The sequence below is a fragment of the Macaca mulatta genome, chromosome 18 (genome assembly GCF_049350105.2).
Source record: "Macaca mulatta isolate MMU2019108-1 chromosome 18, T2T-MMU8v2.0, whole genome shotgun sequence".
In the NCBI taxonomy this organism is placed as follows: Eukaryota; Metazoa; Chordata; class Mammalia; order Primates; family Cercopithecidae; genus Macaca; species Macaca mulatta.
In genome coordinates, this window is record NC_133423.1 from 18,837,387 (window position 1) to 18,856,678 (window position 19,292).

A 19,292-nucleotide genomic window follows, 5' to 3' on the forward strand; every position below is an offset into this window, starting at 1 on the left:
GTGTGAACATTATTTCATTTTCCATGACTTAAAATTAACTTTTCTAAGTGTCAAAAATATACTTAGTTTCTCAGTTATGATTTCTACACATCTGACAAATGGAGTGGGAAGTATTCTTTCTGAGTTTTGAGGAATTTCTGGAGCAGTCCGTCTTAAGCAATCAAGACTGTGGAAGAAAAGCTGTCAACTCAACTATTTGCTTTTTTTAACCAATAAAATTGCCTTATCAGCACAGGGACTCTGGAAAATACTTGATATAAATATGAAGCTTAGCAGTTTTGTTATTCTTGAATCAAACTAGCATACTCAATGCTGAAAGAAATAACTAATATTAGCATAAATTTGCATGTTTTTCTTGATGAGTATAAGCTAGAACTGGGTTTAGCATAGTATTATGCATATGCCATAAAGAAAAAAGTTTTTCTTCCACTGCTTAAGAATACTAGAAATCTCATTTCTAGTTTTAGTATATTTTTGCAGGATATTTACATGAATTTAATATTGAGAGTATTTATGCCTTGTCAATATCACATAAGAGATATTTACTTAGATGCAATAAAAACTGGTGAATGACATGTACTTTCCTGCATCTTTGTTGGTGGATAAGATTTTTAGAAGGGATTTTAATTAAGGTTTAAATAAGAAGAGCTGGGGACATGTGGAATAAGAAATGGAAGGCACACCAAAGTGTATGTGTGTATGTATTCTTATATTTGTACGTGTGTATAGTAATGCTATCTAGAAACTAGTACAATGAAAAACAAAACACAGCAGGAGAGAACTGAGGCAAAGGTGGCTCAGAAAGGTCTCTTTTGACCTTTAAACTCAGAAGTCACTGACATTTCTTCCTGGATATCACACTGACTCATCAAATTTAATGTCACACATTGATTCCAGCGATGCCTTTTCTTCCTATTGAAAATTAGCTTCTCATCCTGTTTTCTTTATTTGATCCATCACACAAGCCGAAGTCCAGCCACCCTCACTGCCGTAGCACTTACCAAATAATCACTGATAACATCTCTCCTTTCTGTGACCTTTTTACAGGCTTTTTATTTATGTTGCTAATCATTTTCTTACAACTGTTGGAAGCCTACGGTTAAGATGGGGGTGGAGATATATACTAATGACTTATTTATTTATTATATCTATAATGCCAAGGACGAGTTCAATATAACAAACCAGTGAAATGATTCTTCTTCTCTTCCGACTCACTCCTTAAAATGTGTATGGAACAAAAGTGAAGTAGAAAAGTTGGATTAACATTTTTTTGCATGACTTTAAAATTTACTTTTCTAATTATTAATAATTTATCTAGTGTCTCAGTCTTAATAATTGGGTTCATCAACAAAACCTTGTAAATTTTGGGTAGAGACCACAAAAAGGTAGTAGCTGTGCATGAAGATTACCTGATAGCTTATCCATTAAGAATGCTTATGGATGTAAGCAATGAAAATCTAACAGTAGCTAAGAGAAATAGAGATTTATGTCCTCATGTCACATGGAGTCTGGAGGTTGGCAGCCCACAACTCTGTGATGCCATCAGCAACCCTGCTTTTCTGTATTCCTAAGAATGGAAGATTCTTAGATTGTTGCTTTTACCCTCGTGTTTTTCTCATCATGCCTCCATCTGCCATCATATCTCATCTGCCATCCAGACAGGAACAAGGGAAAAGGACTAATGAGGAAAAAGGCAAGGAGATAGGTCAGCTGATTCTCCTTTTCTGTCAGGGTAGCAGTGTCTTTCCCAAAGGCCCCATGTAGCAGATTTCTGACTGTGTCTCTATGGCCAGAACTCTGTCTGGCACACATTCATTGTAAACTGGAAGGGGGTCAGGGAAAAGGGAGGTGTGGGGGTGTGAAACAACCTGCCAAAAGTGTCACAGTTGTGGCCAGTTCATTTCACAGTTTGAGATGACATGGACCATGAAGACCTTTGTCACCTTCAGAATGCAGCAAAGCATGAGAGAAATTAGAAGTCCGCTGAGAAAGAGAAACAACTTTTAGTATTACAGAAGTATTCAACAACCAACCATATAAGATCTGAAAGGGATGATTTTTCAGTTCTGTGTTTGATTAAATACTCAACTCTACAAGAGCCATGGCTACCCGGCAGGAATTGGGGGAAAAAAAAACAACTTGGAAATAGCAGTTGTCAACAATGTGATCTAGCAGCCAAAAAGCTAGTTTTCTCATGCCCTGTATTAATTGAAGTGAAAATAATTTTACTCCAATTTTGAATATATCATTTTGTTCTAATGGGTGTTTTTATCTCCAAAATGTTATGCTCGCATATTTAGGAATCTAGATTTGAATCAGAATTATTATAATATTGAATAACTTTTATTGGGAAAGTGTTTTCCTATGGGCACTCTATTAAATCAGCTTAATTTTTAAATCAATATGAAGTAGAAGTAAATTACTTTTAAGTATTTCTATTTTGATTTTTAATTTATTAAAATTATTTTTATTAATTTTCAGAAAAATTTTGGGTTGTTTTTGTTTATTTTAAAGTCTCTGGATTTCAGCTCCTCCCAGTGTTTTTTTTTTTTTCCTTCTATAGTTATCATATCTACCAGGTCTCATTCACCTAGATTAGATATTACAGATCTGATTATTGTTAAGATTTGCTTCTTCCATCATTATTTTGTTAGTTACAGATTTTATTCTGTGTGGTTTTAGCCTTCTACAATGTTATTTGGTGTTGTTTCTACCAGGTCTAATTTTTCGTGGATCAGATTTTTTGTGTTTTATGAAATCAAAAGGAAAAGGTTCTTAAGTCAGTCTTAAATCTAAAGCAAATTTCACAATGTGTAGCATTAGCCATTTTCAGTTTTAGTTTATGCTAATTACTCCTACTATTCATTCAGCACATAGGATTTGAGTTTGTATAATATACCGGGCACTGTACTAGCCGCTGGTGTTACATTTGGTGAACAGAGCTTACTGTCTACCTGGGGAGACAAAGAAAATAAAATGCTTGTCATAACAAAATTTTAAGTAGTGTTAAATGTCAGGGGAAAAAATGAAGTGGTCCAGGGAGACCTCTCTAAGGAGAAGCAATTTATGCAAAAACCTGAACATAGTCTTTACTCACATAGTTTCATGGTTCACTCAGGTGGAAGGAGTGAAACGTACAAAGGGCGTGAGTTGAAGACATGCTTGGTGTATTTGGAGAACAGCAAGAAAGGTAGCCTTAAGCAGACTGCGCTAGCAGGAGAATTGTAGGAAATAAAGTTGAAGAGGTTGGCAGGGGCAGAACATAAGGGGCCACTTAGGCCACAGATAGGACTTCAGTATTATTCAGTTGTGGCAAGAAGCCTTTGGTAGGTTTTGAAGGCTGTTCTGTCTGTTGCATGGATAATAACTTTAGGAGGACAAGAATAAGAGCAGGGAGATCAGTTAAGGGTCTTGCAAGTGAACAATCACAGTGGCTCGATGGGGATGATAAGTAATATTTATTATCAATTGGATAAAAACTCAATAGCAGGTATTTATTTCTTGAATAAAAATGTATTTATGAGGAACCTCATAGGATCTAGGTACACAGTAGCTTCAAAACATCTTGGAGATCAAATAATACCATATAACTAACCTGCCTTTAATAAAATTGTTGTATTCACAGCAAGGGAATGATAACCCTATCCTTCTTAAAATTAGATCACCTTGAATATTGAATAGTGTGTTATATTTATGCCTTTGCATTTGGGCAGCATATGAATAAACAAGGGAACCGGGGACACATTCACAGGAACGTGATGAAGATGCTGAAGGCCTCTGAGAGTCAGTGGAGCCATGGGGAGGCAGTGTGCGTAATGGTTTGGAGCACGGGCTCTGGGGCCAGACTTGCTTTATAAGTCTATGACTTACCGTTACTAGCTGTGTGACCCTGAGCAGGCTTTCTTCTGGGTTCTTCAGTTTCCACAAAATGGTTCAAGAATATGAAGATTGGCTCTGGAAAATCTTTTTCCTTCTTTTTAATTAAGACTTAGTTCAGGGATCTTATTCTCTGTTAAACTTTTTTTACCCAACTGCTCCACTCTCCAGAATCCTTCCACCCTCAAATTTCTGGCTAAGTTAGGTAACTCAGACTGTGGCTGATAAAATTGTTTCTTACTTTTGTGTTTCACACCCAGTTAGAGGCTGATTTGTGTCCCCTAAAATTCTTATGTTGAAGTCCTGACCCCCAAGTACCTCAGAATATGACTGAATTTGGAGACAGGGCCTTTCAATAGGTAACTAGGGTAAAATGAGGTGATATGAGTGGGTCCTAGTCCAATATGACTGATGTCTTTATAAGAGGAAAAGATTAAGACACAGTCAAACACAGAAGAGATGACATGTGAACCTAAGGGAGAATATGGCCATTTACAAGCTAAGGAAAGAGACCTCAAATAAAACCGACCCTGCTCACACACTGATCGTGGACTTCCAGCCTCCAGAACTATGAGGAAATGTATGTTGTTTAAGCCACTCAATTTGTGGTACTTTGTTATGGCAACTCTAGCTAATACACACCTTGTGAACTCCGTAAGGGGAGAGATTATATCTTTAATTTCATTTAAAGCTTTTGTTTAAGGAATGAGAATGAAACCAATATTTACTAGGCAAATACCATATGTCAGGCACTGTATTAGGTACTTTCCACATATTACCTGACTTAATTTTTCCAATGATACTAGGAAATATAGATATTATTACGACCATTTTATAGATAAGGAAACTGAGGCTGAGAAGACAATAAATAACTTAATCAGATGTGTCTTAATTTCACAAGTATCCCAGAACATCATCTGTGTCACACAGTAATATAATTTTCTTTAGAAAAATAAAAATAATATTTCTAAAAACTCAAAACTTTTTGAAAAAGGTATGTAAAGGTTTTTTAAAGGTCTTTTTGTTCATTTGTTTGTTTGTTTTGTTTTCTTGGGGTTTTATTTTGAGGCAGAGTCTCACTGTGTCACCCAGGCTGGAATGCAGTGGTGTGACCTCATTGCAACCTCCACCTCCCAGATTCAATCGATTCTCGTGCCTCAACCTCTGTAGTAGCTAGGCTTACAGGCATGTGCCACCATGCCTGGCTAGTTTTTCTATTTTTAGTAGAGCCGGGGTTTCACCATGTTGGCCAGACTGGTCTTGAACTCCTGGCCTCAAGTGATCCTCCCACCTCAGCCTCCCAAAGTGCTGGGATTACAGGCCTGAGCCACCACACTTATTCTAAAGGTCTTTTGAATTGTATTTATTATTTTTCTATTCCAGAAGAACTGGGTCCATAGGGTAGAATTATTGTTGTGCTTTGAATCACAGAAGAAAGAACTCTGCAGTAATTGGAGCTGTGAAAATGGAGTGGATTCTGTTGCTGCAACCACTAAAACTAGTGCTAGACAATGCCTTTATTGGGATTGATCCTTTGGGAATTCATGCTTTAAGTAGAAGGTTGTACTGGATGACCATTGCATTCTCTACAAACTCTTAATCAGATTAACACACTTTATTATGTGTCTGAATGAAATTATACTTCAGTAAGATATCATCGATCTGACTTGTGGTATATATCTGCATATGTGAACTATTGAGTTACATGTCTTTATTTCAAACCAATGGTTAGAAAAACAATTATTTCTTAAAAACAAGTCACAAATCTCTACCAAAACCTCACACTTTATTCAAAAATTAACTCAAAGTGGACCACAGATTTAAACTTCTAGGAAAAAAATAGAGCAAATCCTTGGGATTTGGGTTAGGCAAAGAGTTAGGCTTGACATCAAAATTGTAACCCATAAAAGGAAAAAGTGATAAACTGGACTTCTTCAGAATTACAAGTTTTTGCTCTGTGAAAGACCCTGCTAAGAGTGTGAGAACATAGGTTACATACTGGGAGAAAATATTTACAAACCAGGTATCTGAAAAAAGACTAGTATCTAGAATATATAAAGAATGCACAAAACTAAACAGTAAAAAAAATTTAATTAGAAAGTGAGCAAAACACCTGAAGAAGATATACAGATGGCAAATAAGCCAATGAAAAGTTGTTCAGCATGATTAGCCATTAAAGGAATGCATATAAAAACCACAGTGGGTCGGGCGTGGTGGCTCACGCCTGTAATCCCAGCACTTTAGGAGGCCGAGGCGGGCGGATACAAGGTCAGGAGTACGAGACCAGCCTGACCAATATGGTGTAACCCCATCTCTACTAAAAATACAAAAATTATCCGGGCGTGGTGGCATGTGCCTATAGTCCCAGGTACTCGGGAGCCTGAGGCAGGAAAATCGCTTGAACGCGGGAGGCGGAGGTTGCAGTGAGCTGAGATTACACCACTACACTCCAGCCTGGGCAACAGAGCAAGACTCCATCTCAAAAAAGAATTTTTTAAAAAAATGAAATATCATTATACACATATCAGAACAGTTTATCAGAACAGTTAAAAACAAATAGTGGCATCACCAAATGCTGTTGAGGATGTAAGGAAATTGCTCTCATGCATTGCTAGTGGAAATGTAACATGGTACAAACCGCTCTGAAAAGAGTTTTACAGTTTCTTATGAAACTAAACATACTACTGTTGTATAACCTAGCAATTGCACTCTTGATGTATTTTCCTAGAAAAATGAAAGGTTTACACAAAAAATTAGACACAAATGTTTATAACAGCTTTATTTGTAAGAGCCGCAAACTGTAACAATAGCCACAAGTAGAAATAAGCCTTGATGTCCTTTGGTGCTTGAATGGTTAAGTAAACCATTGTATATCCATATGATGGAGTACTATTCAGCCATAAAAGTAAATGACCCATTGATACACACAGCACCTTGGATGATTCTTGAGAAAATTATGCTGAGTGGGAAAAGCCAATCCCCGAAGGTTACAAAAGGTAAGAGAGTGTTATATAAATTGTTTAACTTGTTATGTACGTTATTCTACTCATAAAACACTCTTAAAATGACAAAATTATAGAAATGGAGAACAGATTAGTGGCTCTCAGGAGTGAGGGATTAGGCAGAGGGATGGTGAGGGGAGGACACATGTGGCTCTAAAAGGGCATCATGAGAGATCTTTGTGATGATGGGAACACTCCTTATCTGGACAGTATCAGTGTCAATGTCCTGCTTGGGATATTATACCATGGTTTTACAAGATCTTCCCACTGGGGGAAACTGGGTAAAGGGTACAGAGGATCCCTCTGTATTATTTCTTGAAATTGCATATTAGTTAACAATTATCTCAAAAGTTTAGTTTTGAAAATCATAATGTATGTCCCTTTCATTTTACTGAAATAAATATTCAGAGCACTTAATAACACATTTTACAGTCCAGCTCATCTCTATGGGGTGGTCACCTGTGATAATATGAAAAGAACCTTTGAAAGTTGTATCTTCAAAAGCAAAAGTACCAACAATATTAGGTTATTTGCCTAGTCTCACTTGGATTTTAATGAGCTTGAAAAATACACCTGTTGTACTATATGTAATTTTTCCTTCTTTTTTTTTTCCAGCCTTTTTCTCATTGTTCTCGTCATATCAGACATTATGGCTTTGGTAAGGCATTACTGGGTAGTCCATATAAATTAGATTAAGAGTCCTGGGTTAATTTAATAAAGAGAAATATGAATGCATTTCGGTACATGAAATCTTTAGATATTGAGTTGTAAGTGCTGGAATAATTTACACATATAAATTATGTTGTTTTATATTAGTTATTATACAGGATGTGTGCTCTTCTTCAGGTGTCAAAAGTCTTACTACCTGATTTATTCGAATCTGTCATACCTTGTCTTCCATGTTGCTTTGTATCTGAAATGAACCTTCCAAAGGAAATTAACAGAAAAAGCTAACTTTAAATTTAGATAATACATCATTTTTCTATAGAAATGTTGATTTTTAACCCTTCTCTCAGATTAAAAATGAAAGAAAAATGGGGAGGGAAGGAAGGAAAAAGGAAATGCAGCTTTTCTATTGGGAAGGTGTTAATCAAGATGTGGCTGCAATAAATAAGTTCTGATGCAGGTAGGTAGGCCTCTGTTATTAACAAAAAGAGGAACCTATTTTATGTCTACAAGTCTGGGGAGTTCCCAAGACCACCCTCAGCTTTAGTAATTCACTAGAATTCACAGAACTCACTGAATGCTGTTATATTCAGTTACAGTTTATTCCAGGCCATAGGGCAGAGTCCAGGATACCAGATTCTGAGTTTCTGTTTCTCCCTGTGGAATCAGGACAGCATTAGCCTCCCGCTATTGATGCGTGACAGTACACATGGAGTATTGCCAGCCAGGCTTACCTAAGCTTTGTTGTCCAGACTTTTTAGTGGGGTTTGATCAAATACTGCCTATGTGGCTGACCTTTAATCCCTTCTGGGGATACAGCTGGTAATATGGCCAAAAGCCCTCATCATACATCACATTGTTAGACTGTCCGGTGGCCAAGACCTCAGGCAGAACCTTCTATAAGGCATGACATTCCATGACATTCCAAGGGCCTAGAAATCACCACCCAGTAGCTGAGAACAAACACCAGCGGTCTTTTTGGGTAAGGTCAATTCATCACCGTATAACATCCCATGCCAGAAGTAACTAGGAATACCAATAAGGGTAGCTTCCCAAATCAGATTCCTAGTCACTCGGTTTAGATGAGAGTATTTTTGTGTGGTATTGAACTGTTATTCATTGTATTTCTGAAACTGACCACACATTATGTGAGAACAAATCAGTTTTCAGTTTTGTGCAAAGTGACAAACAGACATGTTAATAGAAGAGGATTGAAATTCTGATTAATTTTATATAAAAAAGTTTGCCTAAATTAACTTGAACAGTCATTTGTGATATAGCTTCTGCCCACATGATTGGCATCTTCTCTTACCTCTCCATCCTTGTTTTCTCTACACCATCCTCACTTTGACACCAAGCTCACTATGGACTCTTGATGTGTATATAGGCTATTCCCTCTGCCAGAAACCTCTTTCTCTCCAAACCTCCTTTCATCTGACTCCTACTTTTTACTTAGATTTCACCTTCCATTGGGAAGCCTTCCCTTCCATCCTAATCAGGGTATGAACCCCTTCCTCTGTTTCTATAATTGCCTATATTTTCCAATGATAGCACTCCCTCTGTCCCCTGCACACACACACACACACACACACACACACACACACACACACACACCCCCGATAATTTGACTGAATTATTTAGTAGAGCCTATGCCTTGTGAGGAGGAGTTTATCTCCAGCACCTAAGACAGTGATTGGCACACAGTAGGTAGTCAGTACAGTAAATATTTGTTGATAGATGGATGACATGACATCTTTCCACTGACATCTTTAGTATTATCTAGTTTTTTTTTTTTAATTGATGTTGGCTGCTTCTTTATTTCTAGTTATTCAGAAATGTCACTTTTGTGTTCATTTGATTGATAATTCTATTTCTGGATTTTAGACTACTACTAATTCTAATACAAGCAAAAGTTTCAGTAAATGACATATTCTTGTTGACTACAGTCAGCTAGTGATTGTTAGAGTCAGAAATCTGAAACATACAGTCCTAAAATAACTTTGTTTTTAGACTGAATCTAAATAGGTTTGTTTTTAATTGAGCCTTTTTTTTTCTTACAGCATTTTTTCTTCTTGGTCAAGGATTATGGCAGCTGGCTTGATATTGGGACAAGGTATAGTATATATGGTCATGCATTGCTTAACAACAGGGATGAGTTCTGAGAAATGCAATTTCTTCTCTGTGCAAACATCACAGAGTATATTCACACAAACCTAGATGGTGTAGCCTGCTCCACACCTAAGATATGGTATAGCCTATTGCTCCTAGACTATAAACCTGTACAGCATGTTATTATACTGAATACTGTAGGCAATTGTAACCCAACGGTAAGTATTTATGTGTCTACACATAGAAAAGGTATAGTAAAAAATGCAATGTAGAGGATTTTTTACTGGTACACCTATCTAGGACACTTACCATGAATGGAGCTTGCAGGACTGGAAGTTGTTCTGGGTGAGTCAGTGAGTTATTACCGTAACCTTTTTTACTTTATAAGGTTTTTAACTTTTTGACTTTATAATAACACTTAGCTTAAACACACAAACACATTATATAGCTGTACAAAAACCTTTTCTTTCTTTATATCCTCATTCTCTAAGCTCTTTTCTATTTTAACATTAATATTTTAATTTAATATTTTAAAATTACTTTTTGTTTTTACTTTTTAAACTTTTTTGTTAAAAACTAAGATACACACACACATTCACCTACACCTACAGAGGGTCAGGATTTTTATCTCCACATCTTGTCCCACTGGAAGGTGTTCACAGGCAATAACATGCATGGAACTGTCATCTCTGGTAACAGTGCTTTCTAGAATACCTCCTGAAGGACCTGCCTGAGGCTCTTTTACAGTTAAATTTATATATATATATGGAAAAGGAGTACAGTCTAAAAAGCCATGAAAAATATGGTATAGTAAATGTAGATACTAGTAACAGTTGTTTATTGTCATTATCAGATATTATGTGCTGTACATAATTGTATGTGCTAGACTTTTATAGGACTGGCAGTGTAGTAGGTTTGTTTACACTGGCATCACCACAAACAAGTAAGAGTAATGCTTTGTGCTGCAAAGACACCGCGCTATCACGAGGTCTGTTATAATCTTATGGGAACACTGTGTACATGCAGGCCATTGTTGACTAAAACATCGTTATGTGGCGCATGACTACACTAACGTAGAAGTTCTTAATAATGTAGTGAAAAAAATTAAAACTTAGTATCTTAGTATAGAAGGTGCCAATATGATTTTGAGGTAAGTGCAGCAAGTAGCCATTATTTTAAGCCTCTGGAAATGAGACGTCTCTCCAATTCTTGGCATTAGCACATCAGCAAATGTTTACATGGAGTGCTGTGGAGAGGATGATAGATGTTAAGTCTAGAGAGAACTAAAGGGCAACAGAAGATGCAAGATAAACTGCTTGAATCCATGGTTTCAAAGCTGATCATTCCAGTGTCCTTGTGTGTCTCCTTAATCTCTCATCTCTGTTTAGAAAAATGAGGCTGTTCTAGTTGCAGTATGAATTTTATATGGTAGTTTAAATTTCATGTGATCATTATCTGTCTCCTAGAATCTTTAATATGGTAACCTTTTAATATGTGATAACTATTTAAAGTGTAAATAGTATAAAGTATAAAGGCCAGGGACAGTGGCCCACACTTGTAATCCCAGCACTTTGGGAGGCCGAGGTGGGAGGATTGCTTGAGCCCAGGAGTTTGAGACCAGCTTGGGAAAACATAGTGAGACCGTGTTTCTACAAAAAGCAAAAAAAAAAAAAAAAAAAAATGACCCAGGTGCAGTGGCCCATGCCTGTAGTCTCAGCTACTCAGGAGGCTAAGGCAGAAAAAGTGCTTGAGCCTGGGAGGTCAGGGCTACGGTGAGCCATGACTGGGCCACTGCACTCCAGCCTGGGCCACAGAGTAAGATCCATCTCAAAAAAAAAAAATTAATTAGTTAATTAAAAATAAAGTGTAATCTGAACAAAAAGTCAGTTTCCTTTTTATTGTGATTTAAATTTCAATGATTGCCATAATCTGTTAAATTTCTTTTCTTTGAGAGGAAGAAAGCAAAATTGATTCTTTTGTCTTTTCTTCTCCAAATGCATTCTGAGACAGAATACATTTTTGTATACTGATTTTATTTCATTTAGTCAATATTCATCCATCACTTTGTGTTGCCAAGAATTGTATGGGTTTGCGGGAGACACCATGTGTTAAACATCCTCTTCCCTCTGTTGATACCTCTTAGGCAGCTCCTGGCATGTACTGCCTGGTTATTTATATACATATCTGCCTCTCCCAATAGACTGTGGATTCCCTGGGATCCAGGATTGGATTCGAATCTCTTACATGCCATACGTGCTTGGCATGTAAAAGGTACTCCATAGATAATTGATTTTGTTTTCATTTGTCTCTTAAACTTGAAAGTTAGGGAAAGTTTAGAGATCCCCTTCTGCTCCCCTCCCCAGCCCTCTCATCCCAAAGTGCCCAGGCAGATAGTGGCCAGAGCATGGGCTTTAGACCAGAGCGCCTGGGTTTGAATCTCATTTCTGCCACTTTTGAGCTGTGAAACCTTTGCTAAGTGACTTAATCTCTCTAAGCCCCCCATTTCTCTTGTAGCCATTTTGAATGAATTAATTTATATAAAGCATTTAAGTATTTAGCGTAGTGCCTGGCATCTAGTAAACTTCAGTGAATGTCAGCAATTGTTATTGTTGTCATTCTGTAATTCTGCTTTTTTATCCTTTACAGTGCTTCTTACATTTGGCATACCTCTCTTTACTCTACCATTTGATTATTTTCATTTTAGACATAGGTCAGAATTTTGCTTCAAAAATATTCTGGTAAAATACAGTATTTTGTGTATGAGACTTTTTCTTTTATATTTAACTGTGGTAAACTACGCATAATGAAATTTACCATCATAACAGCTTTTCAGTGTACAGTTCAATGGTATTAAGTATGCATTCACATGGTTGTGCAACTATTACCACACACCGTCTGTCTCCAGAACTCTTTCCATCTTGAAAAGCAAACTCTGAATGCATTAATCAGTCACATCCCATTCTCCCTCTCATCAGCCCCTGGCGACCACCATTCTACCTTTCTTTCTATGAATTTGATGACTCTGGGTACCTCATGTAAATGACTTCATACAGTATTTGTCTTTCTTGCAACTGACTTATTTCACTTGGTGTAATATCATTAAAGTTCATTTATATTGTAGCATGTGTCAGAATTTCTTTCCTTTTAAAGGCCGAATGCTATTTCATTGTATGTGTATATGCATATGCCATATTGTTCACCTGTTCATCTGTCAATGGATACTAGAGTTCTTTCCACCTTTGGTTATTGTAAATAATGCTGCTGTGAACTTGGGTGTGAGACTGTTTTGATCAGAGACGTCTAAATTGGTTTGACTCTAAAGAGGTGCCAAGGAATGAAGAAGATGCAATTTTCATAGGAAGATGTGCATCATTAGTTTATGAACAGGCATTCATTTGTATTGCACTAAGAATTTTAGATTTTCTTTAATTAGCTTGAGGTTTATCTTTACCTGGCATGTTTTTTTCTTCAAAGTAAAAAGTTTTTACTCTGATTACCAGTAATAACATGTATAAAACACAAAGCACCTTTTCATATCCATGATCTCAATTCAATCCAGCAAATATTTATTGAGCACCAGCTGTATGCTAGGAGAGTTGCTGGGGATGAGAAACTCACAGTTCTGGGCTCTCAGGAAGCATAAGGCTGGAGGAGGAAGCAGATCCATGAGCAGGCCATATGGTGCAGTGTGAGAAATTCTACAGTAGGCTCTCTTGTACTGTGGGGACACTTAGGGTATCTGTCTGAGTCTTGTAGCTTAAGGCAGGTTTGTCAGGACAGGAGCTGTCTGACACTGCAAGTGTGGCGCTTACAAGAGTATGTTGGGTCACAAGAACTAGGGAGAATGTGTAGAGTGAGAGAAGGTGAAGAGCAGAGAACAAGAAGTATAGAAACGGGGCTGAAAGAAGTGGCCAGAAGGCAGGAGAAAACCGAGAGAGAGCCGTGTTGTGAAAATCATGTGAGCATTTCAGGCAGGAGAGAGGTCATGCAGTCTCAGATGTGACAGAGTGTAAGTGAAAACATAAAGGCGTGCCTTGGTTTAAGTGGCAGTGGGCATTGTTGAGCGTGGCTGGAGAAGTTTCAGGGGTAGGATCTGGTGCTAGATTGCTGCACTGAATCAGATCCACCAGTTTCCAGGTGAGGACTGCAGACCAAAGATAAACATTTTTCTTTTTTCTACCAAGACCCCAATAAAAATAAACACACTTAGCAAAATGAAAAGAATGGGAGAAGGACTATCAGCAAATTTGAGTTCAACAAATTTCTAGAAGATAGGTAACCAGAGGGAGGAAGCAGCAGCCCAGAAGCTACAGACCGGTATGACCAAAGGGAAGGGAGTTGCAGGGGCTTTAGACTCAGTCAGACAGTAATGTGGAAGGAGGAGTGAGGAAGGGAAGCAGGAGATTAATTGGATATCTGCCTACCAAATGATGGTATCAACAGGCTCTCCGTAGCCTGTCTCCTCCTTCCTTCATCCCCATGGAGAAAGTGCTACAGGTGTTTTACTCCCAGTGGAAAACCAGAAGACGCCTCTGAAGAGACAAAAAGAAAAAAAAGAAAGAAAAGACCTGGGAGGAATTTCACTGCTATGATATATGTGCCTCCACTTTAGTGAGGCTGTCCTCCATTCTAGCATGTGTAGCCTCTTCCTAACAAAGGACAGAGACAGGCATCCCTCCTACTCATCCTGTAACATGACACAGCAATTCCTATCACATGCCTAGAACTTACTGTGGCCATCCTATTTGTGAGTTAGACCTAGAGGGAAAAGAGACTTTCTTAAAAAGTGAAATACACACTACCCTTGTCCCAGCAATTCCAGGTACCCAAGAGAAGGCAAAACATATGTATGCTGAAAGACTTGTACAGGAATTTTCATAGCAGCTATATTAATAAGAACCAAAATCTTGAAACAATCCAAATGTTCACCAGCACATGAATGGACAAACAAATTGTGCTGTAGCCATACAATGGGATATTACTTATCTAAAAAGGAATTGAGTAAGTGATGAGCTCAACTACATGGATAACTATCAGAAATTTTATAGAGTTAAAGAAACCAGATATCTAAGACTATATAGTGTACTCCATTTATATAAAATTCTAGAGCAGGCAAGACTGTAGTCACAGAAAGTTGATCACCGGTTGTTTGGGGCTGGCAGTTGGGGTATGATTGACCACAAAAGGGTATGTAGGAACTTTTAGGGTAACAGAAATGTTCTATATTTTGAAGGTGTTTTTAGTTACACGAGTGTACCATTTGTCAATACTCAGTTAACGGGACATTTAAAATGGTTCCATTTTCTCACATGTAAATTATACCTCAAAGTTGATTCATAAGGAAAAATAGAAAAATTAAAAGTTGAAATGAGTGGAGCATAGTATACATAGATTAAATTCTGGTTAGTAGGAGGGACTTTGTTTTAAATGGATGCATCCATAAACAACAACATAAAGGTAATAAGTCATATTAGGGGCGTAACCACCAGAAGATCTAAAAAGAAAAGTAGAGTCGTTGCTCTGAAAAGTGAATAAGAAGGAATGAGAGATTGTTGCTTTTCATTATAAGTCTTTCTCCATTATTTTGCTTTTCTAGTACTTGCATATATGACCGATAAAAAAGAGAAAAATGCATAAGTAGAATTGGAAGTCAGGAAGCAGAGTTCTAAGTACAGACTATTTCAAGTTTAATTAGAAAGGGGAGAAGAAACAGAGTAGTAGTATTGCATGGGAATACCCTCACACCTCCCTTTGAGGGAGATTTTATTTTCATTTATTTTACTAATGAGCATGAGGAATATTATAATTAGAAGGAGTGAATGTCCCTAGTTAAATTAAAGTGTAATTACTCTCTGTCAAAGAAGGATTTTGAAGGCATTATGTGGGGCCCAAATGGAGTGAGCTCATTCCCAGAGCAGAGCAGAGGCAGAGAGCCTCCCACAAGGTCACAGCAAGGCTGTGCATTGCTACAGAGTCCACATACCCATCAGTTGTTTATCTGAGATTGGAGTCATGAAAGACGTGATAAAGGCTGTTTAGAAACCACAGAGTCCTCTCTATTAGACAAAAGGCAAAGTAAGATAGAAGCTCAAACTTGAGTAGGAAGCCCAGGATGTCAGTCAAAGGGTTGCCCCTGGTCGCATTTCTACCAAAAATAACCAGCACTTCTGTGCTACTTTATTTACATTACTTTCTACATTATTTCATGTGATTTTCCTCATAACACTGTAGATATTATCTTTCACAGTAGATACATTTGCCATCTCCATTTTACAGATGAGGACACTGTGGCCCTAAGGAGATTGTGACTTGCTCATGTCACAGAGTCAGTCAATGGTTGAGCTGATCTTAAAGGAAGCACTTGTGAATGGTGAAGCTGCCATGGGGTGTGCAGGCTGCTCAGTCACTGCCTGTTTTGCGCATGCTGCCAAACTGCACAGTTGGCAAAGTGATTTGTTATTTACGTCAGAAGATGGAAACAAGTAGTAAATGTCACATTGGTAATTAAGAGGAAAACCTTGTGACATGAAGACTATTGTTAGCAAGTTAAAAGCTATGGTTAAAGAAAGCCTGTGGGAGTATTATGTTGCCAAAACTAAAGCTTTGAGTAAGGCCCAAAAGGGCTTTTGCTAGGGCTACAGAGAATGGGGCAAAATCAGAGAAGCAGTGATGACACGAGATACCCAGAAGCAAGCCCCTGAACAGAAATTTTCCTTGGCTGCAGCATCCCCTTTGCTTACCTTGATTACCTTTATGCCTGGGACTGAAATAGAGGAGATTTCAGCCTTGGAATCCTGAATTCATTATCTTTTTCCTACTTACTAACATATTTAGTCTTTCATGCTTTATTCAACAACTACTTACTGAGCAATAACACAAGTCTGTCTTTTTAAAAATATTTATTTATTTATTTATTTATTTATTAAGACAGAGTCTCGCTCTGTCGCCCAGGCTGGAGTGATGTCAGCTCACTGCAAGCTCCGCCTCTCGGGTTCCCGCCATTCTCCTGCCTCCGCCTCCCGAGTAGCTGGGACTACAGGCGCCTGCCACTGCGCCCAGCTAATTTTTTGTATTTTTAGTAGAAACGGGGTTTCACCGTGTTAGCCAGGATGGTCTCGATCTCCAGAGTCGTGATCCACCTGCCTCGGCCTCCCAAAGTGCTGAGATTACAGGCATGAGCCATCGCGCCCGGCGAAGCCTGTTTTTTAAATTATGTTCATTCTGCCCCTTATTCAGTTTTCTCAACTGAATAATCCATTCTCTTGTTAGTTCATGACGGGTTCCATTCCGTTCAGCACTCTTTTCCCTGTTTCGTTTCTGTTTTCAGAAACGAAGGGTTTCATCACTTTTAGTCTTTCATCTAAAAGTTGACTGGCAGAGTATTCCCAGAACAACTTCTCTTTCCTTTCTCTACCTCTCTAATAATGCACTGTTTTATAAAAAAGGAAAAAAAAAAAAAGGAGGGGAGAAAGGAAAGAGAGAAAGGAAGGAAGGAAGGAAGGCATGCAAAGGAAAGAAGGAAGGAAGAAAGGAGGACAAAGGGAGGAAAAGAGAGAGAAAGAAAAAGAAAACACCTTTTAGCCTTTTATTGTCCCCCTTCCTGCATCAGTATCAGCCTTTGGTCTATTCTGGAAGTCCTGTGTTTGTCTTTGTCCAGGAGGCTTTCTTTTATCCCTTCTGCAGTCTTTAATGTTGCTTGTTTAACGACTCACCATTTTTCTCTTGAAAATTCTGGGAAGCTTTTTTTTTTTTTGGAAGTGTCAAGTTCAGCTGTTTTAACTAATTTAATACAACCATGTTTCTCTCCTCTCCCTCTGGGATCACCAGAAACTAATTGAGGGATCGTATTGTTTTGCCACAGAAAAACTTCTACCCAAACCTGGGAAAAGCAGGTTAAGTTAAACAATGATTGGGAAAAGTTAAGGATTATTGAGAAAGGTATTAAATTGATGATAATGATATTACTAGTAGAGTATCATTTATTGTATGCAGTGTATTAGGAATTGCACTTATGTTATCTCGCGGATTCTCATGAAATGATGTGGAGAAAATATTAACAATTTCTATTTTACAGAGTAGAAACTGGTTCTGAAAGATTGCACAATAATGTGGCATAGCTAGGTTTATTTTTTGCATTGTGTATGTGTTTAATATATCGATCACTTTTCAGAAAAAAAATACATATTGAACACTCACCATGCATAAAGCATTCCCAGATATTGTCAAGTGCCCAGAGATGAATGGGACTTAAGACTTGATGATGCTCCATCTCTGGAGATAAATAGCTGCTTCATCAAGAATGTAAACATAAGGATTTATAACTGGTATGGAACATTCCAGTCCTGGAAGTGTATGACTCTTAATGGATGGCCACTGCTTTCAGGGAGGTTATGGCCTAATGTAGGTTTAAAGACATAATGATCATGATTATAGTATAAGGCAACATGTGGTTAAGGGTTATAAGAATACAGAAGGGAGGCTGCTTCACTTAAGCCTTCAGTGACAGAAAACATCATGCCAAGTCTGGCATTTGAACTGGGCCTTGAACAAAAGGTGTAATTTCTTTTTTTTTTTTTTAATTATACTTTTAAGTTCTAGGGTACATGTGCACAATGTGCAGGTTTGTTACATATGTATACATGTGCCATGTTGGTGTGCTGCACCCATTAACTTGTCATTTACATTAGGTATCCTAATGCTATCCCTCCCTGCTCCCCCTACCCCACGACAGGCCACGGTGTGTGATGTTCCCCACCCTGTGTCCAGGTGTTCTCATTGTTCAATTCCCACCTATGAGTGAGAACATGCAGTGTATGGTTTTCTGTCCTTGCAATAGTTTGCTCAGAATTATGGTTTCCAGCTTCATCCATGTCCCTACAAAGGAAATGAACTCATCCTTTTTTATGGCTGCACAGTATTCCATGGTGTATATGTGCCACATTTTCATCTGTCTGTCTAAAATAGTCTTCCCAAACCTGTAAGTCCCCTAACTAAAATTACACCAAAAGGTGTACAACCTTGTTTCTCTCATCTCCCTCTGGGATCACCAGAAACTATTGTTTTGCCACAGAAAAACTTCTACCCAAAAGGTATAATTTCAATTAGGGCACTTACAGGTTTGGGAAGACTATTTTAGACAGGCAGATGGACATGAGCAAAGTCATAGAGGTAAAAAGCCCAATGCATATGTGCATGATATGTGATAATTTGGATTTCAGAATCTATAAATTTTGGATAAAGTCTATAAAACCATAGATTTTGGATAAAGAAATTTCTAGAAAATAGCCTTTGGGAGGCTTAAGTTTTTTATTTTGATATAGTCCATTTTATTTTACATTTATTACCTGTGTTTGCTTGATATGTTTTTATTATTTTTGTTTTCCCTTCTTCTCATGGGTGTTGATGCTTGGTACATTTTAAAAGAGCTAGTGCAAGCTCACATTTAACGTCTATCATGACGTTCCTGTTGATATTTGTGTGGTACCTCCAGCCTTATTCTTAACATTCCTTTACATAGCCATCATGGAATAGACAGCACAAAACAGCAAGAAAAAAACAATACAAAAGCATAAAACAAACAATGAGCATCATTCAAACCAAGGGAAACAGAATGACACATCAGCACTTATAGGCGGAGAA

General features: G+C 37.7%; 1 protein-coding gene across 6 annotated transcripts in view; it reads left to right on the top strand.

Annotated features, from left to right (window-relative positions):
- Positions 1 to 19,292, top strand: part of PIGN (phosphatidylinositol glycan anchor biosynthesis class N) — a 158,679-nt gene that overhangs the window by 125,283 nt on the left and 14,104 nt on the right. For 5 of the 6 annotated variants that reach the window (XM_077975115.1, XM_077975116.1, XM_077975114.1 and 2 more), the window contains 2 exons: positions 7,494 to 7,536; positions 9,605 to 9,657. In XM_077975115.1, coding sequence (XP_077831241.1) covers positions 7,494 to 7,536; positions 9,605 to 9,657 — 96 coding nt within the window. Of the gene's footprint in view, positions 1 to 7,493; positions 7,537 to 9,604; positions 9,658 to 11,796; positions 11,914 to 19,292 lie in introns of all 6 variants that reach the window. The other variant, XM_077975117.1, reaches the window with a different exon arrangement.